The sequence below is a fragment of the Rhinopithecus bieti genome, unplaced genomic scaffold (genome assembly GCF_001698545.2).
Source record: "Rhinopithecus bieti isolate Rb0 unplaced genomic scaffold, ASM169854v2 scaffold_19663, whole genome shotgun sequence".
Taxonomy (NCBI): Eukaryota; Metazoa; Chordata; class Mammalia; order Primates; family Cercopithecidae; genus Rhinopithecus; species Rhinopithecus bieti.
Window position 1 is genome coordinate 367,715 of NW_016809524.1, and position 19,418 is coordinate 387,132.

The following is a 19,418-nucleotide window of genomic DNA, read 5'->3' on the forward strand; positions in this document are numbered from 1 at the left end:
AGTGAGGCCCCTTGAGAAGGTCTTGGAGGTCACAGAGGATGTGACAGCAGCAGAGCCCTAGCTCAGGCTGCCCCACCCCTCACCCTTCATGCGCCTCGGTTGAGAAACAAGATCCAGGTTGTTTGTCAGCTGCTCCAGAACTCTCCTGCACCGGTTATCTTGGTTTTAAAACTCAGATTTCAGGAAAGTGTTTATCCTCATTTCTTTGGAGGATCCAAGGGCAGTGTTCTGGAGGGTTCCCATCTTCCCCTAACTGGTGAAAAATCTCTTCCTTAAATATGACCCTAAAGTAGTTTTGTGGCCATTCATCTGTTTTGTTAGTATCTGTTGGAAACTAGTGCGTGGAGGGAAGTCCATGTGTTCAGTCCCTACTCATTCAGTATGTGTTCAAGATAGATTGATAGACAGGTGATACATAGATAGATGATTAACAGCCAGATAGATGGTTAGATAGATTAATAGGTAAACAGATGAACAGATATTGATGGATAGAATAAAGTTGACTGAGACAGACTGATAGAGATAGATGATAAACACATAAGTAGATGATCAATCTACATAGATCATCAATTGATCAATAGATAATAGGTGCTCAATATATCTCTATTTCTAGACCTCTGTAGAGATATATTGAGCATCTACAGTAGATAGGTACAGAAATAGAGATATATTGAGCATCTACTCTATGCTCAGCACTGTTTCAGACACTAGAGACATGTTGGTAAGCAAGCCCTGCCCTCATGGAGTTAACAGTCTAGAGCTGGAGAGAGACAGAGACCTATAAATTAAAACATGCAGTACTGTGGGGGTCAGGAGAAAAGCTCTGATGATCACATACTTAGAGATATACCTCAGTGGTGCCTCTGTCCAGGAAAGACTTCTGAGTAGAGGTGATACCTGAGCCAAAACCTAGATAACAAGTTTGAGCTGGCTAGGAGGATGCTGGGAAAAGTAGACTGGTCCAGAGAACAGGCGGATCATGGCCAGAAGATCAAGAGGAAACAGCCCTTCAGAATGAGGTGCTGAGAGTAACCCAGGGTGGCCTGGAGGAAGGAGCAAGTGGAAGGGAGGGAGAGGGATAGAGATGACAGAGGTGAAGCTGGAGCCAAACCAGAAAGGTCTCCAGGAAAGCTGAGTCTGAACTGAATCCTGTTGATTGTTCATTTGTTCCTTCAATAAATAGTATCCTTTTAATTCCTACTGTGTTCTGGGCACTTTGCTAGGCACCAGGGCAGGGGCAAGGGGCCAGAAGGCACTGGTCCCTGCTGATCCACAGGGTAGTAGAAAAATACCAAGATTTCTTAAGTCTGGGAGGGACAGCAGCCCCTGCAGGAACGTCAGAGTAGTAACTACCTCTGTTACTCTCAGGATGCTTGCTTGTTTTTTTGTTTGTTTGTTTTTTGTTTTGTTTTTTTTGTTTTGTTTTTTTTTTTTTTTTTTTGAGATGGAGTCTCTCTCTGTCTCCTAGGCTGGAGTTCAGTGGCCTGATCTCAGCTCACTACAACCTCCACCTACCAGGTTCAAGCAATTCTCCTGCCTCAGCCTCCCGCATACCTGGGACTACAGGCGTCCACCATCACTCCCGGCTAATTTTTGTATTTTTAGTAGAGACGGGGTTTCACCATATTGGTCAGGCTGGTCTCGAACTCCTGACCTTGTGATCCGCCCACCTCGGCCTCCCAAAGTGCTGGGATTACAGGCTTGAGCCACCGCGCCCGGCCCTCAGGATACTTTCTTAGTCCTAATCTTTAGTCTCTGTCCTGATGAAAACTGAAAGCAAGATACGTGCCAGTGAGTGTACACGGATGGCAGCCACCCCTGGTAGGCAGTAGGGATTCGGTTTATATGTGTTGGGTGAATGAATGACTGAGAGTGAATGAATTAATGAATGGGAGGCAATATGTAGCATAGTGGATGAGAATGCAGCCTCTGGGGTTGGACTTCCTGGGTTCCCATGCTGGCTCTGCCCCCTCTGACCATAGCAAGTTATCTCACTTCTCTGAGACTCAGTTTCCACATCTGTAAAGTGAACCATAATGACAAGGGTCTCCCCTTTATGGATTTGGGAGCATCAAATGAATGGACATGTCTGCCTGGCACACTGTAATCCCTCAGCAAATATTAGCAGTGGAGCTCTGTATCCTGGGTAAAGAATGGACTGACATAGTAACTCTTGCAAGAACAATGAGAAACTAGATCAGCTCTTATTTCCCCTGCACATAGGAAATCTCAGAATGTAGGTGTGTGTATCCACACCCGACCTTCATGCACACACACATTAGAGTTGCTAATCATGGGAAGACAACAGAGGCAGTGCAAGCTCATACTGTACCCGTTATTTGCCCCAACATGCCTACATGCTTTGTCCTCATAAACCACTAAATGAATCCACCTGGGGGAGATCTCTTTTTTCAAATTAGACGACCCCTGATTTAATTTGATTTGAAATAACCACAAAGCTCATTGTCAGGAATCTCCCTAGTTCATTCATTTTTTGGTCAAGCCATTCACCCATTCATTCAACATTGCTCGAGCACCTACCGTGTACTAAACATGGTAGTAGGCACCAAGAAAGAGCAGAGAACCAGCCAGGTAAAGCCCCCGTTCACACAGAGCTTATATTACAGCTGGAGGAGATAAGGAATAAATACATCGACAGACGACTCTGAGATAGTGCTTATCACCACTGGTAGGAAGAAAATAAAGCGAGAGGGAATGACACAGATTGACTGAAGGTCCATTTGAAATTTGGGGTGGGGGGTGGTCAGGTAAAGACTCTGTGAGGCAGCTTTAGACATAAGGGGCTGGCCGTGCAAGGAAGGCGTATTCCATACAGGGCAGATGGTGCAGGAATGCTGAGCTGGAAATGAACCTGCCTTGATTGAGGTGGCTAATACAAGGCATCCTGGAGAAAGATGGGGAGGGGGTCATGGAGTTGGAGGACGGGGCGAGCTCAGACTCTGACTGCACTAAGAAGCCTGGGGGCAGCAGTAAGAGGACATTTTACCAGGCCTTTCTGACTACAGGATATAGAAGAAACTGCTGGTGGCACAAGTGGAAGGAGGGAAGCCCAGAGAGGATTGCGGTGGGTCACAGGCGCACACATCCCCAGCTGGCTGGCAGGAAGGAAGGATCGCAGGATGACTCTCATGCTTACGTTCCAGCTCTAGGTGCCTTGAGAAAGCCAGAGCTGTCTCTTCCTAGGAAACCTATTTAAACCCCCGTAGATGACAGGCAATGCTCAGGGTCTCTAGCGTATGATAGAGCAGCTGTAATAACATAACCTCTATTCTTGTTCAGAACCATTGCACAAAGTGGAGGTGTGTGATTTGGAAAACCAAGGATGGAAGTGGAAACCAGCTATACCTGTTGAGTGGCAGGGTGTATGTTTCTGTGGAATGGCCTGCAAGCAAGGCATTCATTCATTCATTCATTCATTCACTCATTCAGTCCATGTTTGGTTTTCTTTTCAAAGCACACGCCATACAAGAGGCACAGGAGGCCCGGTGGTTTAATAAAAGGACCACAGGCCTTGTGATCCTTCAGACTGAGACCAGATCCCAGATCTTCTGCTTATAAGCTGTGCAACCTTGAGCAGGTGACTTAGTTGGATCCTCAGTTTCTTCATCTGTAAAATGGGTATATGAAAGCTAACAAAGGGGATCCTAGGCCTTCCTGAGACCTAGCACCCTAGTTCAGGCCCAGTGACTTCAGAATTCACTCCCGTTTTAGGTTGGCACTGACTGGGATGCCAAGGAGCGGCTGTTCCGCAACTTTGGGGGTCTCCTGGGGCCCATGGATGAGCCGGTGGGTATGCAGAAGTGGGGGAAGGGGCCCAACGTGACCGTGACTGTCATTTGGGTGGATCCCGTCAACGTCATCGCAGCCACCTACGACATCCTGATTGAGTCCACTGCCGAATTCACGCACTACAAGCCCCCTTTGAACTTGCCCCTGAGGCCTGGGGTCTGGACAGTGAAAATTCTCCATCACTGGGTGCCAGTTGCAGAGACCAAATTCCTCGTTGCGCCTCTGACCTTCTCCAACAGGCAGCCCATCAAACCGGGTGAGTACTCCTAGTATCTCTGTGGGGGAAATATTCCTTCCCCGGGGAACCCGAGGGTTTTTGGTGTTGGTAGGCAGCACTGCTCAGATGTAGGGCAAGCAGCGTCCTTGCAGAACGGTACTCCTTGCTCTCAGTACTTTTCTCTGCGTTTCCCTAGAGAACCATCTAATTTCCTACCCGCACACTGAGGTGTCACCTATGTAGGTATTAGGTACCTGTTTGTTAGATGCTCTCCCACTGAACTTCCAGAAGGCCTAGATCATATTGAAGACAAGCTGGGAAATACATCCAGGCAGGTATTAAGGATTAGCAAATCTTGTTGACTATTTTAAAAAATCCACAACAGGAATTTCTGTTCATCAAAAATATGATACACCAGGTGGAAAAGATGAACCACCTAATAGTGGAAGATACTTGCTACATTTTTTTAAAGTACTTATCTTCAGAATTTATAAAGAAATGCCATGAATCAGAAGTTGGCCAATCCAGCCCACTACCTGTTTTTGTAAATAAAATTTTATTGGAACACAGTCACCACGCTCATTCATTTACACGTTACCTGCTTCTGCTTTAGAGCTACAGTAGCAGAACTGAATCCTTGTGACAGAGACTGCATGGCCCACAAAGCCAAAAATACTTACTATCTGGCTCTTTAAAAAAAAAAAAAAAAAAAAAAAAAAAAAAAAAAAAAACCACCACCAACCCTGCCATAAAAGAGAGAAAAGGAGGAGAGAACATGAATGGCCCCTCACACCCAGAAAAAGATGTTCAGCCTCATTAAAAATGAGAGAAATGAAAATTTAAAGCAAAGAGAGGTTCCACTTCATACCCATGTTATTGGGAAATGCGTGACAGTTAGATAAGAACCTGTGTTACTAAGGCTAGGAGTAACAGGCATTCATGCAGTGCTAGTGGGAGGGTGAAGTGCTAAGATGAAATGAGTTTAGAAAATGGTTTAGTATCTCCTAGTAAAGCTGAACATACACACACCCTACCATAGACATTTCACTCCCAGGTATAGGCCCTATACCTATATATGCTCACATGTATAGAATGCTCACATGAGAATTATTCTTAACAGCACAAAACCAGAAACAGTCTGATTGTCTGACACTGGAAAGGAAAAGCAATTGGCTGCCTGTTCATACAATGGAATATTAGGCAGCAGTGAGTATCAGTAAAGCATGGCATGTGTTGGCTTGGATGAGTCCCTAAAACATAGTGTTGAGGAGGAAATATCATAGATAAATCATTATGATGCATTTATGTCAAGTTCAAAAACAGGCAAAGTCAACAATATCTTATTTCATGTGTCAAAGGCATGTGTCAAAGGCAGCTGTTAGGAAATGAAACACAAAATTAACATGAAATTCAGGTCAGGGTTTCCATCCCCATGGAGAACAGGGCCTGGGATGTCGGTTCCTAACCTGCCTTTTTTCTTTGTCTATTCAAAGGGTTTATGTTTACACTTCTATTTCCCCTCTTTTCACCTCCTTTTATTAAGGGGAAAGCCTTTCTCCCTGCTCAGATCCTACCTCTAGAGAAACCACTGCCAACAGTTTGGTGTGAATCCTTTTAGAAGTTTTTCAGTACTTTTAAAGCATAAACATAACACACATCATAAATCACAAAACCTTTGCTATTTTAAAAAATGAAATCATACATTTTGTACTGTAAGATTGCTTTTTTTTTTAACTTTCTAAGTTAGTATATATGAAACTACCAGCTACATGATATTCCACTGGGTTAAAGAACCACAATGTATCTGTTCCCCTATTGGTGAACACATAAGTTTTTGTTGATGATGATAATGATGTTATTGATAATACTGCAAGGAAAAGTCTTTTTTTTTTTTTTTTTAAAGTAACTGAGGTTGGCTGGGTGCCATGGCTCATACCTGGCCTCCCAAAGTGCCGGGATTACGAGGCAGGTAGATCACCTGAGGCCAGGAGTTCGAGACCAGCCTGGCCAACATGGTGAAACCCTGCCTCTACTAAAAATACAAAAATTAGCCAGGTGTGGTGGCGCACAACTGTAGTTCCAGCTACTTGAGAGGCTGAGGCATGAGAATCGCTTGAACCTGGGAGGTGGGTGAGCCGAAATTGTGCCACTGCACTCCACTTGGGTGACAGAGTGAGGTTCTATCTCAAAAAAAAAAAAAAGAATTTAGGTCTGGCCCTTTTGCCTAGGCTGGAGTGCAGTCATGCAGTCCTAGCTCACTGCAGCCTCAAGCTCCTGGGCTCAAGTAATTCTCTCACCTCAGCCTCTTAAGTAGCTGAGACTACAGGAGTGTGCCGCCATGCCCGGCTATTTTTTTTTTTACTATTTTTGTAGGGGTGTGTTCTCACTGTGTTGTCCCGGCTGGTCTCAAACTCCTGGCTCTAACCAACCCTCCCACCTCGGCTACCCAAAGAGCTGGGATTACAAGCATGAGCCACCCACCACACCCAGCCCCAACAAGGAAGAGTCTTAAACATAAAATTGTACATCTCTGTGCAGGCACATCCATAACACAAACTTTTAGAAACAGGATGTCTGGATCTGTCTATATTTGGAATTGTTCATGTCCATCTAACAGATCACAAACTCAAAAACCAGAAATGCATTACAGCCTGTTAGTTTCAAAGAGTTCTGGATTGGGTGCCCTTTAGCTAATGATGCAAGGGGATGGGGACGCAGCAGTGGGGAGGAGGTGCCTGGAGTCCTAGCAAAGGAGTTGTTTGGGAAAAGCTCTCAAACCACTTTTTCCTCTGCTCTCACACTGCCATAATCAACACAGAAGACTTCCATGACAGCAAAATACGTGGGAGAATTTTCCCCGTCGGCAAGCAAGCAATCAGTTCTGCAGTGGACACCAACTGGGTATCCCCCAATTCAGTTCCAACATTCTCCACCCAGAGGTAGCATCAGACACCACAGAGTGAGAGCTCAGTGCCGTAAGACCACCCCCTCCTGCCTGCTAATCTCAAGTCTGGGCCTCTGGAACTTCTGACGAAGTGGTTTCAAATTGGGGTTCCCACAGCCCCCTCTTTGGGCTCAATTACTCTGCTAGAGCAGCTCACAGAACTCAGGGAAACACTTACATTTATTGGTTTGTTATGAAAGATATTTTAAGGGATACAGATCAACAGCCAGATGAAGCTATACAGAGGGCAAGGTCTAGAGAGGTCCTGAGTGCAGGAGTTTCTGTCCCCATGGCATTGGGGTGCCCACCCTCCCAGCAGGTGGATGAATCTGTCCCCATGACATTGGGGTGCCCACCCTCCCGGCAGGTGGATGAATCTGTCTCCATGGCATTGGGGTCCACCACCCTCCTGGCAGGTGGATGAGTCTGTCCCCATGGCATTGGGGTGCCCACCCTCCCGGCAGGTGGATAACTTCTTCCTTACTTTCCAGTGAAGAAGCTACCACGTGTTCAGCTCTCCAGAAGCTCCTCAAACCCTGTCCTTTGGGCCTTTTATGAAAACTTCATTGGTTATCCATGATTGAAGCATGACAACCGTGTCAAAATGTGATTGGACAAAAAGGGTCTGACCTAACCCAGCGAGGCCTGTCTGTTCAGATTCTCCTTGGCCCTCTGTGCAATAATTCCTTCCTCCAGGGTGTGCGTTAGGGCCCCCTTTGGAATGAGAGTCCTATCACCCACAATCTGATTAGATTCCGGCATTGGGCAGGAGAAGGGGGACAGGAGGAGGCCAGAGAGAGAGAGATTCTATTTCCTGAGTCCTAAAGTGCCCAACACTGTAACAAAACACTGTAACAAGGGTTACAGGAGTTCTGAGCCCAGAACCGTGGACAAAAACCACTATCACAGCCGGGTGCAGTGGCTCACGCCTGTAATCCCAGCTCTTTAGGAGACTGAGGTGAACTTGAGGTCAGGAGTTCAAGACCAGCCTGGCCAATGTGGTGAAACCCCCGTCTCTCCTAAAAGTACAAAAAATTAGCCAGGCATGGTGGTGGGTGCCTGTAATCCCAGCTACTCAGGAGGCTGAGGCATGAGAATCGCTTGAACCCAGGAGGCAGAGGTTGCAGTGAGCCAAGATCACACCACTGCACTCTAGCCTGGGCGACAGAGCAAGACTCTGTCTCCAAAACAGTAAGTAAATAGGCTAGACACAGTGGCTCATGCCTGTAATCCCAGCACTTTGGGAGACTGAGGTGGGCAGATCGCCTGAGGTCAGGAGTTCGAGACCAGCCTGATCAACATAGAGAAATCCCGTCTCTACTAAAAATACAAAATTAGCCAGGCATGGTGACGCGTGCCTGTGATCCCAGCTACTCGGGAGGCTGAGGCAGAATCGCTTGAACCCAGGAAGTGGAGGTTGCGGTTAGCTGAGATTACACCACTGCACTCCAGCCTGGGCAACAAGAGTAAGACTCCGTCTCAAAAAAAATCAGTCAATCAATCCTCTATCATAGCAGTCTCAAAGGGAATGCTCAGCTTCTGCTGTCTTTGTGCAGAGCAAGCAGAAAGATAGAGACCTCATGTTTTCTTGAGCTGGAAGCCTGTTCCTTCTTCCCCTATGAACCAGGCAAACGACAGGCCCTCCAGAGCTGACCAGGCCCAATCCCACCCTCTTAGAGGTCTTAGGTTCCTTCTTGATCAAGTTCACATCTTTAGCATCCCTAAGGATTCCCAATGCCAGACATGGAGGAGAGGGGTGTAATCGGCTGTGTCTTCGCTGCTTCAGGTACACCTGCTGGACAGAATGAAGCAGTGTTCCTGAATACACACCCATGCCAGTAGAGTAGCCTGGGGGCCATTCATGGGGTCCTGATTTTTCCAGTGTTTTCTTCTAGGGTTTCTAAGGAAGGCAGGGATCTCCCCACACACGCCCAGGATAACTCAGGGGTCGTTTTACCCCCACCGAGAGCAGCCTTCCTGTCCTCAGTAATTGTATTTGTTAGCGATATTCCAATGAATGACAGTGAACACGAAGGTGGGAGCAATGCAATTTGTAAAATGATTCATCAAGAGTAATTTTCTATTGATGCGTCCCTGGTAATCGCAAGAAATCCGATGAGGTGGAATTGAGGAAAATTTAATTATAGAGGTGAGCATCGCAAGCTAATATTGTAATAGCGTTTCCCACATTAACCTCATTTCTCATAAGGGTTTTTTCCATCAACCACAATGTTTGGTTCCCAGTGTTCGCGTATTTGTTAGATGTTCTTTTCCCTTTGAATGTCCTGCCTTTTGTCAGTTTCAGTATCTCCTCATGCTCCACTTTCTCACTCTGCAGAATGGAGGTGCTGAGGGGCTCTGATAGAGGAATTAGGGCCTGCACCAAAGACGGCAGGCCCTGTTCTCCTGGCAGGTGGGGCTGGAGCTACCCACCCTACCCTGTATTAGAGAAAGATGGGTTAAGACCAGACTTCCAAACACAGTGGCTCCTAACTACCATGAGAGAAAGCAGCTTTGCTAAACCCTTGCAAGACAGAGTATGTGCTCAATGATGGCTCACCTCCTTCCTCCCACTTGTGCCCATCCAAACCACAGGACCCAACCCTTTTGCTTCCCGGGGCATTGGGAATTAAAGGAATGATGATCTTGTCTGTGTTAGTCAAGGCATATTTTGAATTCATCTGCTATTCTCATTGCTTTTAGAAGGGTAAGCATATGGTCTTTCTTCCTTCTTCTTGCCTACTCTAGACACTTGTTAATCATCCAGGCTATCCTGGGTGCCTTTGGTGGTGGCAGCTGCTGTCAGGCAAACAGGAAGCACTGTCTTCTGAACATTGCATTATCTTGGAAGGTTTCTTGTAATCCTAGCTATCTCAGCTCTTGCAAAACCTGATTTGGTAAAGCACAACTCACCAGACTCATTGGCCAGCCTTTCTTAAAAAAAAAAAAAAAAAAAAAAAAAAAAAAAAACTATGTGCTTCTACTAAGCAATAAAACAAGCAATGAATGTGAATGTCTCCAAAATATTAGAACTAATAGAAGTATATACCTTCTTTCCTTCACCCTAAATTGCTGTACTTCCTGATTCCCCATTGTGAAGCCCTGGGAGGTAGTAATAGTCCCTGTCATGTACATGTTACCGTTTAACCCACTTATGCCTGAGGTTGCAATTTTTTGAAATTTTTTTTTTTTTTTTTTTGAGATGGAGTCTCACTCTGTCAACCAGGCTGGGGTGCAATGGTGTGATCTTGGCTCACTGCAACCTCTGCCTCCCAGGTTCAAACAATTCTCCTGCCTTACCCTCCCAAGTAGCTAGGATTATAGGCATCAGCCACCACACCTGGCTTATTTTTGTATTTTTAGTAGAGACAGGGTTTCACCATGTTGGCCAGGCTGGTCTCGAACTCCTGACCTCAAGTGATCCACCTGCCGCAGCCTCCCAAAGTTCTGGGATTACAGGTGTGAGCCACCGTGCCCGGCTCAATTGTTTGAATTTTTGCATGAGTGAAATATCAGACCTTGGCGATGACCCTGAGCAATAGAATAACATGGTGAGTGATAAGCACTGCCTTTGGAGTTAGTCAGTCCTGGATTTAACCCCAGATCTGTCTCTAACTCCAGCTGCCTCTGTTTCCCCATCTGTAAAATAGGGATGATAAAACCAGACCCCCTAGTTTTTTAGGTATCTGAGGATTATGGACTAATATCAACAGTAATTAATCCTAGCTGTATTTGTCTGTTCTCATGCTGCTAATAATGACATACCTAAGACTGGGTAACCTATAAAGGTAAGAAGTTTAATGGACTCACAGTTCCACATGGTCAGGGAGGCCTCACAATCATGACAGAAGACAAAGGAGAAGCAAAGGCACATCTTACATGGTGGCAGGCAAGAGCGCCTGTGCAGGGGAACTCCCCTTTAAAAAAAACTCAACAGATCTCATTAGACTTATTCACTATCACAAGAACAGCAAGAGAAAAACCCACCATGATTCAATTACCTCCCACCAGGTCCCTCTCACAACAAGTGGGGATTATGGGAGCTACAATTCAAGGTGAGATTTGGGTGGGGACATAGCCAAACCGTATCACTAGCTAAGCTTTTCCCAGCACTTAGTATACGCTGGGTGTCATTTGTAAACACTTTCTATGAGTCAGCCCATTTAAGCCTCACAAAGCGAGAAGGAAGGTATTAGTACTTGACCCATTTTATTGATGAGGAAACTGAGGTACAAGGCATGGAGGTCAGAAGTCACACACCTGGTATGTTGGACGTGGGGATGCAAAACCAGACGGCTTTGCATCTGTGGTACCTGGGCTCTTGTATGAAGTGCTTCACAAAGTGACTGGCACATAGGAGGGGCCCAGCAAGGCAGCACTGTTCTGAGAGCTACTTCGAACTCCCATCCCGCCTCAACCAGGTTCAGACTTCATACTTCCAGAGTGATTGTGCTGTGGTCAGTTCATGCACCCTGTCTTAGGCTTCTAGGAAGCAGAAATCCAACTTATGCAGAGTACAAGGTGGACACTCAGCAGCTGAGATCTGGGCTCCCCAAACAGACCTGGGTACAGACTTTGGCTGCGACACTCAGCATCTGTGTGATTTGGGGAAAGAGGCTTAATTCAGATTTGCACTTGCTGTTCCCTCTGCCCAGAATTCTCTTCCCCAGGATCTGTATGTTAATCATCACTCAGCTCAGATGTCATTTCCCCAGAGAGGTCTCCCCTACCCACCTTGTCTAACATAAACACCCTGTCACTCTCTAACCCAGGGGTCAACAAACGTTTTTTGTAAAGGGCTAGATAGAAAATATTTTCAACTTGTTGGGTTAAATACAGTCTCTGTCTCAAGTACTCAGCTCTGGTAGCACAAAAGCAGCCATAAACAATATACAAATACATGGTCACAGCCATGTTCCAATAAAACTTTATTTACAAACACAGGCCACATTAGGTCCAAGGACTGCAGTTTGCCACCCTCTTCTCTCAATACCCTGGTTTTTTTTTTTTTTTTTTTTTTTTTTTTTTTTTTTTTTTTTTTTTTGCCTTCGTGACACTTACCACTGCCTGAAATAACCTTATTTATCTACTTGTTTATTTCTTTGTTGTTGTTCTCCCTCCACTGGATCTTAACCTTCCTATCTGGTTTGCTCCAGCACCTAGAATAGATCCTGGTACCTAATAGGTACTTAATATACCTTTATCAAATGAGACAGTGCCTTGCAGACCATGGGTGTTTAATAAATATGTGTTGACTGAATGCCTGGCACAATGTAGGTGCTTAAAAATATGTATCAGCTGAATCAGTGTCTGCACTATCAAAGGTGCTCTGTAAACATGTGTTGAATGAATAAAGGCATGCACCAGGCCCTGTACAGAGTGGGCTCTGTCCTTACGGGCTCAGTTTTCTCAGCTGTGAAATGGGACTGCTAAAAGAACTTCCTCATGAGATTGTCATGTGAATTAAATGAGGCGATGCGTGATGCCCAGTGCAGCACCAGGCACAGGGTTAAGTATGACTAGGCATCCTATTGGTGGCTGTTCTAATGCTCAGATTGTTCCCTTTGTCTTTCAGAGGAGGCACTGAAGCTGCACAATGGGCCCCACCGCAACGCCTACATGGAGCAAAGCTTCCAGAGCCTGAACCCCGTCCTCAGCCTGCCCATCAGCCCCACCCAGGTGGAGCAGGCACGGAGGAACGCAGCCTCCGCGGGCACAGTGCTAGAGGGATGGCTGGACTCGTTGGTGGGCGGGATGTGGACTGCCATGGACATCTGTGCCACGGGCCCCACGGCCTGCCGGGTCATGCAGATCTGCAGCCAGACGGCCTGGAGCTCCTTCAGCCCTGACCCCAAGTCGGAGCTGGGAGCGGTCAAACCTGATGGCCGGCTCAGGTAGCACTGGGCACGAGGAGTGGGCCACAGCAGGATCTCAACAGGAAAGCAGCCAGTGGGGTTGTGGGGCCTGAACCCTGGCCTCCCACCCTGGGGGGGGCACCCTCTGAGAATGGGTCTCTCCTGGCCATAGAATGATGGAAAGGGAAGGTCAGCAGGTCAAAGCAGGATCAGCCAACAACCTGCCTTTGGCAAGGGTGGGACGGCTCAGTCCCTGCACTGTGACGGTCTCACCTCTTCTGGTTGATCCTCAAGTCCTACAGGTTCCTTGTCTTCCCCGTCCAGTGACCCACCCCGCCCCCAGATGAGTGATTTTCAAACTTTTATTTTAAGCAGCAGAACTTTGTTTACTGAGCACAGTCATAAGTGGAGTTCAGGGTGCGGACGAAATCCAACCTGCTCTGGTTGAAGCCGAAGAGTCCAAGGTTCTCTCCCAAAGCTCAGCCCTTCGGTCGGTCCCCTTGCCCAGGGTATCTCCTACAGTACCTCTTCAGAACCCAAGGGCTCTGCAAATGCCAGTTTGACAAGCACTGCCCAGACCAACCATGGGTTCAGACTCCAGCCTCGCCCTTTGGTTCATCTTTCTGCTCCTCTCTTGGCTGAGGGACTTTTGTGCCAGCCTTGGTCGTGGTCCCTTTCCCATGGAGGCTGCAGCCTTGGGAGAGCTCTGAGCCTCTCAGCAGCCCTCCTTGGGTTGAGCTATTCTCCTTAGTAACTAGGTAAGTGGGAAAGCCTTTTGATGTGGCATGGCCAAGGTCCAGCCACAAGTGCAACTGCCACCTGTCCAGGGGTCTAGGCCTCCTTCCCTCAAGGCTGCCACACAAAGTAGCAGAAATAGAATGATGTTTGTGAGCACCAAACTCAAGACCATGACCTTCTTTGATCCTTGAAAATGGGAACTTTGATGGCCATGACCATGAAACTCACAAGGCAACCCCGTGAAACTCACAAGGCAACGCCGTGAAACTCACAAAGCAATGCTTGGAGCAAAACTGAGCTAGACAGCACAGCAGCACCCGTCCCCTGCCAGAGCCCTTCTGTTCTGAGGTCAGACACACAAACCCTTTGTCAGTTGCACGCCGGTGCTGTTGGGAGTGACCAAACGCATGAACCAGACTTTTCCCGTCCAGGAAATAGCATTTCAGATTTGGTTTTTAATTTCATGCCCTTCCTAATCCAAGGAGCCAACAGGCTCAACGGGACATGCAACATAAAAGTGGGAAGGTTATTTAAACAACAAAAAACAGTATGATTCAAGTGTTTGAGTTACCAGAAACCCAAAAGGTTTCCCTGCCACGAGCCCCTTGGAGTGTCATCCCTGTTCACCAGGAGAGCCCTTCGCAGGAGGCCTCCCTTGCTCCTGTAATCCCACCTCCCCTGAATGATGGGATTCCCTTGGAAAAAGGGCTCACCCCTGGTAGCCATCTGCCCTTCCCATGGAGAGCCAGTCCTGACACTTCTCTCCAGCATAGGTTTAAAGGGGCTGCCCTTCGTTTTGTATTTGCCCCATCCCAAACCTCGCAAAGCAGGATGTCCTGTTAGCAATGGAGGATGTAGAGAATGGTCACTTTAGGTATTTATTATTTATATGTTTTAGTCAATGACTAATTAGTAGGTGCTGTTTTTGCAGCTTGTCAATTATGTTATCTTACTAACTGCAGCTGCCTTTATTCACAAAAGGCCCCTTTTCCCACCCTCTGGTGTCTCTCTCTCTGCGTCTACTCCCCATCCTCCTCATCCTCAGAGTAAAGCAGGGGCATTGAACACCATGCCAAGAAAGCTCCAACCCGCATCTTCCACTGGCTTTGAGTGGGGTGCCTTGGGGACCGTTGGAGCTTCGCTTTTTCCTTATACAGAGTGTCAGCCTCATCTCTCCCTCAGATCCTAAGAGTATTGGCATTCCTGAGCCTCCCATCCTCCTCCAAACTCACCCCCCCGCCACAAGGCCACGGAAAGAGTCAACAGGCAGAAAGCTTTGGAGGGGTGGGTGGGTGGGGAATGTGCTTAGCTGCAGAGAGCCCATCCCTGCTTGCTCCATGGATGCCTTCCCATGGCCCATCTAATCATGGGCATCCATGCGACCTTAACGGAGAGAAACAGGCTCCTTTGAGCGAGATCCATCTCAGGAAGAGGGTCATCAGATCCAGGCAGCAGAGCCCAGGAGATAGTCATTCTCAACAGCGATTCTAGGGATTTCACGGTACTTTTCTCAGAAAGCCCCTATGATCTCTTTTACAGACTCTATAGTGGCCAGAAGCTGGGTACCACATCCTCTTTCTGCTCCCGGCCTCTGCCTCTGGCCACGGTTTCCCTGGGGCTGCTGAAGCCACTTCAGGAACTTCCCTTTCACCCTCCTTGCTGGGCCACTAGTGCTTTGTGTTCGCAGCGTTATTTGCAGTGGCTTTGGGGACTCAGCAGTGGCAAGTCCCTGCGCATAATGTGAACTTGCAGACGTCAAGATGGGGTCCCTCCTGCACCCACTAACATGTCTGCCTTTTTTTGTTTTTATCCTGGAACAAGTGGAGAAATGGCAGAGTTGGCTGACTCTGGGGACCCTTCCCTTTTTCCTGTGACTTCATTTCTTCCTCACCACAGCTAATTCGGGGAGCTGAGAAGTCACACAGTATTCCTCTGCCTTCTCTAATGTTATTAGAGACCAGAGAATAAGGTTGCAGATATTACATTTGGTTTTAAAAAAAAAAAAAAAAAAAGGAAAATCCCAAACAAAGCCCAGCATGATTTGAGAAAAGAGGATGTTTTTCCGGGGAAAATATTTTTTTTTTAACCTGCCTGAGAATGATTTATTTGCTGGAGGCCATTGTCAGACAGCCTGGAGCTTGGGTTCTGGAAGACTTCAAAAGCATAGGGCTGTGGTCTTTGGAAACCTATAAGCCTGCAGGGCACAGCACCTATGAGCTGAGCCAGTGACGAGGTCCCTAGAAACTCAGGAAGGCTTCATGGTGGGCCTTGGGGTGTCGGTTTGTGGAGAGAAGGAAGCATTCCTTAGGCTGCAGCCCTCCATAGTGTCCCACTCACTGAGTGACATTCAGGCAGAAATTGAGCTCAGGAGACAGCCAGCCTTCCCACATCCCACTTCACTTCCTGGTCCACGCATAAAGCAGTGTGTCTCCAAGGACGCAGTGAGCAATTCCCCTGTGTTGTAAGAAGTACACTGCTTTCTCCCTTTGCAGAGGGAAAAAAAGGCTTTCCTGGTGAGATCATGAGTCCTGGCTTCATTTCTCATTGTGGGTTTAACTTCTAAAATGCAAATGGAGTTTAGAGAGGATGAGCAGAACCACAGGACCCGCCCCCACTTCTCGCTCACTGCAATTGCTTCTACTTTGGGCACAAGTTTGGGTGTTTGAAGACCATGTTTCCCTCTGGTTCTCTAGTTGGCAAATAGTCAGAAGACACTGGTTAGAACCTTAAGCTTTCTGCCAGAAAGATACAGAGAGCAGGGCAGTAGCTACCAGGAGTAGGGTATGAATAAAGAGCCCTTCCACAACCAAGTTCACTGAGGATTTGGAGCACCGGCTCTCCAGCAGCATCCAAGGGTGGAGAGGTGTACATTCTAGAAGCAGCTGTCCGCTTTAAAGCACTCCGCTTTAAAGACAGCAAGCTAGACCTACAGGATCAAAGCCACACACTGTGGTAGGGGTTACAGATGCTTACGGAGCCCAGGATACTAGCACAGATGAGTGAAATGGTTGGTGTGAGACAAAAGGGCATGATGGGAGTGGGGATGGGGACTGTGGTCTTACTGACATGAACATGACCTACCCGGAACGAGCAGCTGCTACTCAGCCCCAACCTATCATTGTATGTTAAAAATGTAAGCACAGTGTAGTGGAATCTTCCAATTTGGAAAGGAAGCCAGAAATCCAGATTTTTTGAAAAAAAAATCTGATTTTTTCAATGTCGGTTTTTTTGTTTGTTTTAAACAGATAGTGGGCAAAGAAAAATTCCACTGTTCCACGTGTGCACTGCCAGCAACCTCTGCTCTCTGGCGAGGTGGTTTAAAGTGAGATTATGCATTGCCCTGGTAGAAGAGGAAAAAAGCCAGCATCAAGTCAGGGCAAAAATAACAGCCCATGTTGAACTCTAAATGGGGACCTCTTGCTGAGTCAAATTCCCCTCCCCAAGAGACAGTTCCACAAAGGGGTAATGGATCATTCAGCTCTCCTGGTCCCAAGATTGTGCTGAAGGGAAGAAGGAACAGAATCTGAAGAAATGGACTGCTGCCGCTTAGATATGCAGAGGTCCACATCTGCCTGGGGCTACACCTTGTGGGACAGTCTAGGAGGAGGAGGAGGTAGGGTGTGAAACAGCCAGGCTCTCTCCAAATCCCAAGCGTAGGCAGCCATCTTGCCCCATCCCTGAAAGCCTCTTTGGAAATCACATAGGGCTGTGCTGGCTCATGGGATGTCCTGTTTGCTTCTGCCTCAATTACCTTACTTTGCCCATGGGTCTGCCACAGGCGCTACCTCATTGTGTCTGCTGAGTTTACCTGGGAGGGGGGAACGAAGTTGTCCAAATCTGCTTGAGCTGAATGTATGATCTATGCAAATTCTCTCTCTCCTCTCTCTCTTCCTCTCTGGCTCTCTAACTTAGAAGTTTTTTATTTGTTTGTTTTTACCTTGCAAACAAGATACTGTATAGGACCCTCTTAAGATGGAGGAGGGCTTTCTTGCGCCACCTGTGTCTACCCCTCACGTTGTCTTTGGCTCTGGTCTTGCCAAGCTTATGCAGGGAGAAAGTGGCCTCTCTTCCCTCTCCACTTGGCTGGGAATATTCCAACTGCCTCTGCCTACAGACACCACCAGAAAGCGGGTTCTGCACCTTGTCATCCCCATCCCTAATGCCATCTACTCCATCCCTCATGTTCCTTCAACTTGCTTCTCCCATCCCTCCTTCAAAACAAACAAACAAAAAAAGCCTTAGGTTTCTCCTTTTCGAAATGTGGCCTTAACATTATTTTTGGGAAGCTGACCATCCATCCTTTCCCTCCCATCTCCACCAACATCGCAGAAGAAAGAGCATCGTGAAGCTTCTGTGGCAGCCTCCTAAGGGAGGGGCTGTCAATCTGTAGTTTGCAGATGCTATAGAAATTGCTTACAAATGTCATCTTTAAGAAAAATGTTCTTATATTTTTCCTATGGGCAAAATGAAGGCTTGGGTGCTCATCTAAAGCTCAGCCAACTCCTGAAGCACTCTCTTAGAGCATATTGCCACTGTAATGGGCTGGCTTAATTACCGGCAGAGTGCTCGAAAAGGCTTTGCAAACCTCCCCTGCCCCAAGACTGGGTGACTTTATGTACTTCATTCAAGGGTAAATCAGGAGACGTTCTCCATTTATCTCTTCGTCCTTCCTGCCTGGAAAGTGATAGCACTAAATATTCCCGGATGGGTAGTGTTCTCAAAGGGATCACCCTTCTCCTACCTTCAGACTCTATTCTTTACCCTTCCATTGCTCCAGTGCTGATGGAGGCCAAAGACAACCCCAGGGTTTTCACAGGAAATTCACTAGAATTGTGCGCAATTGTCTTTGTAGTCCTTTTGCCTTTTTTTTGTAATATTATGTTGTCAATAGCATTTGTTTGGGTATTTGTTTTAGAGGCCTCGCTGTAAGTTATTACCGTCCCCTTCATTGTTTTCAAAGACGTGGTGATATAGTTTTTAAAAATAACTATTTTGTTATAGATCATAATATGCATAAAACTGTACAGAAATATTTTGTAATGTGTTGATTTTAAAAAACAGAATCTGTAAATAAAGTTTTAAAAACAGAATTCAAATGGCACACACTGAAATATGTAGATATTTTGCTATTTATTTAAAGGAGTATTTTAAGAGATATTGAACTATCTGAAATTGACCAGTAATCAAAGTTCCAGTCATCTGAATGCTTTTCCTTGAGGTAGAATGTGATTCTCAGAAATGATTGCATTACCTGCCCATTTTTGCACCTTTTCTGTCTTTTTATTTAGCAGAACAACAACAACAACAAAATTGTGCCTTAGCTGTATTTTTTTGTCTAGGGAAGTTTGTTTCTGTCTGACAAAGCAAAATTTTTTGCAGAAAACAGTGGATGTATTAAATACTGTATCATACCAAAAACACTGCAGGTGTATATAGATGCTTTCTGTCATACTGTGTTTTCAGATGCAGAATTTTAAAATTAAAAAAATACTGCCTTTATGGAACAGTGGCTGTATGTGGCTTCTTTTCAGCAATATTGTGCATCTTTACACAATCTCATATTCTCTTCTATCATCTACATGGTGAAGATAGGATGAGTATATAATTTATCATCCAAACTGGGATACTTTTGAGAGTTAAAAGAAGGTACCACATGGATGGGATGCTGAGACTACAAGCATAAATGGCCTCTCCTGGGAAAAACTGGGTGTGTGGACAGATTTCCCTCATAAAAGCTGCTGTCATCTTCTAACTGGATTATAGCAACAACCTCCTATAAGTAATTTATTCTGGTTGAGGCAGAAGTATATGATTTTTAAACCCTTACTGAGTAGAGAATAAGAAGCAACTGCCA

The 19,418-nt window shown here is 46.4% G+C and overlaps 1 protein-coding gene across 1 annotated transcript in view; it reads left to right on the forward strand.

The window, feature by feature from the left end:
* The window catches only part of XYLT1 (xylosyltransferase 1), a 369,249-nt gene extending 350,181 nt beyond the window's left edge, over positions 1 to 19,068 (forward strand). Inside the window, exons 11-13 of the mRNA XM_017889619.1 lie at positions 3,733 to 4,066; positions 12,547 to 12,865; positions 16,810 to 19,068. Coding sequence (XP_017745108.1) covers positions 3,733 to 4,066; positions 12,547 to 12,865; positions 16,810 to 16,813 — 657 coding nt within the window. The 3' untranslated portion in view covers positions 16,814 to 19,068. The remainder of the gene's footprint in view (positions 1 to 3,732; positions 4,067 to 12,546; positions 12,866 to 16,809) is intronic.
* Positions 19,069 to 19,418: the final 350 nt, after the last annotated feature.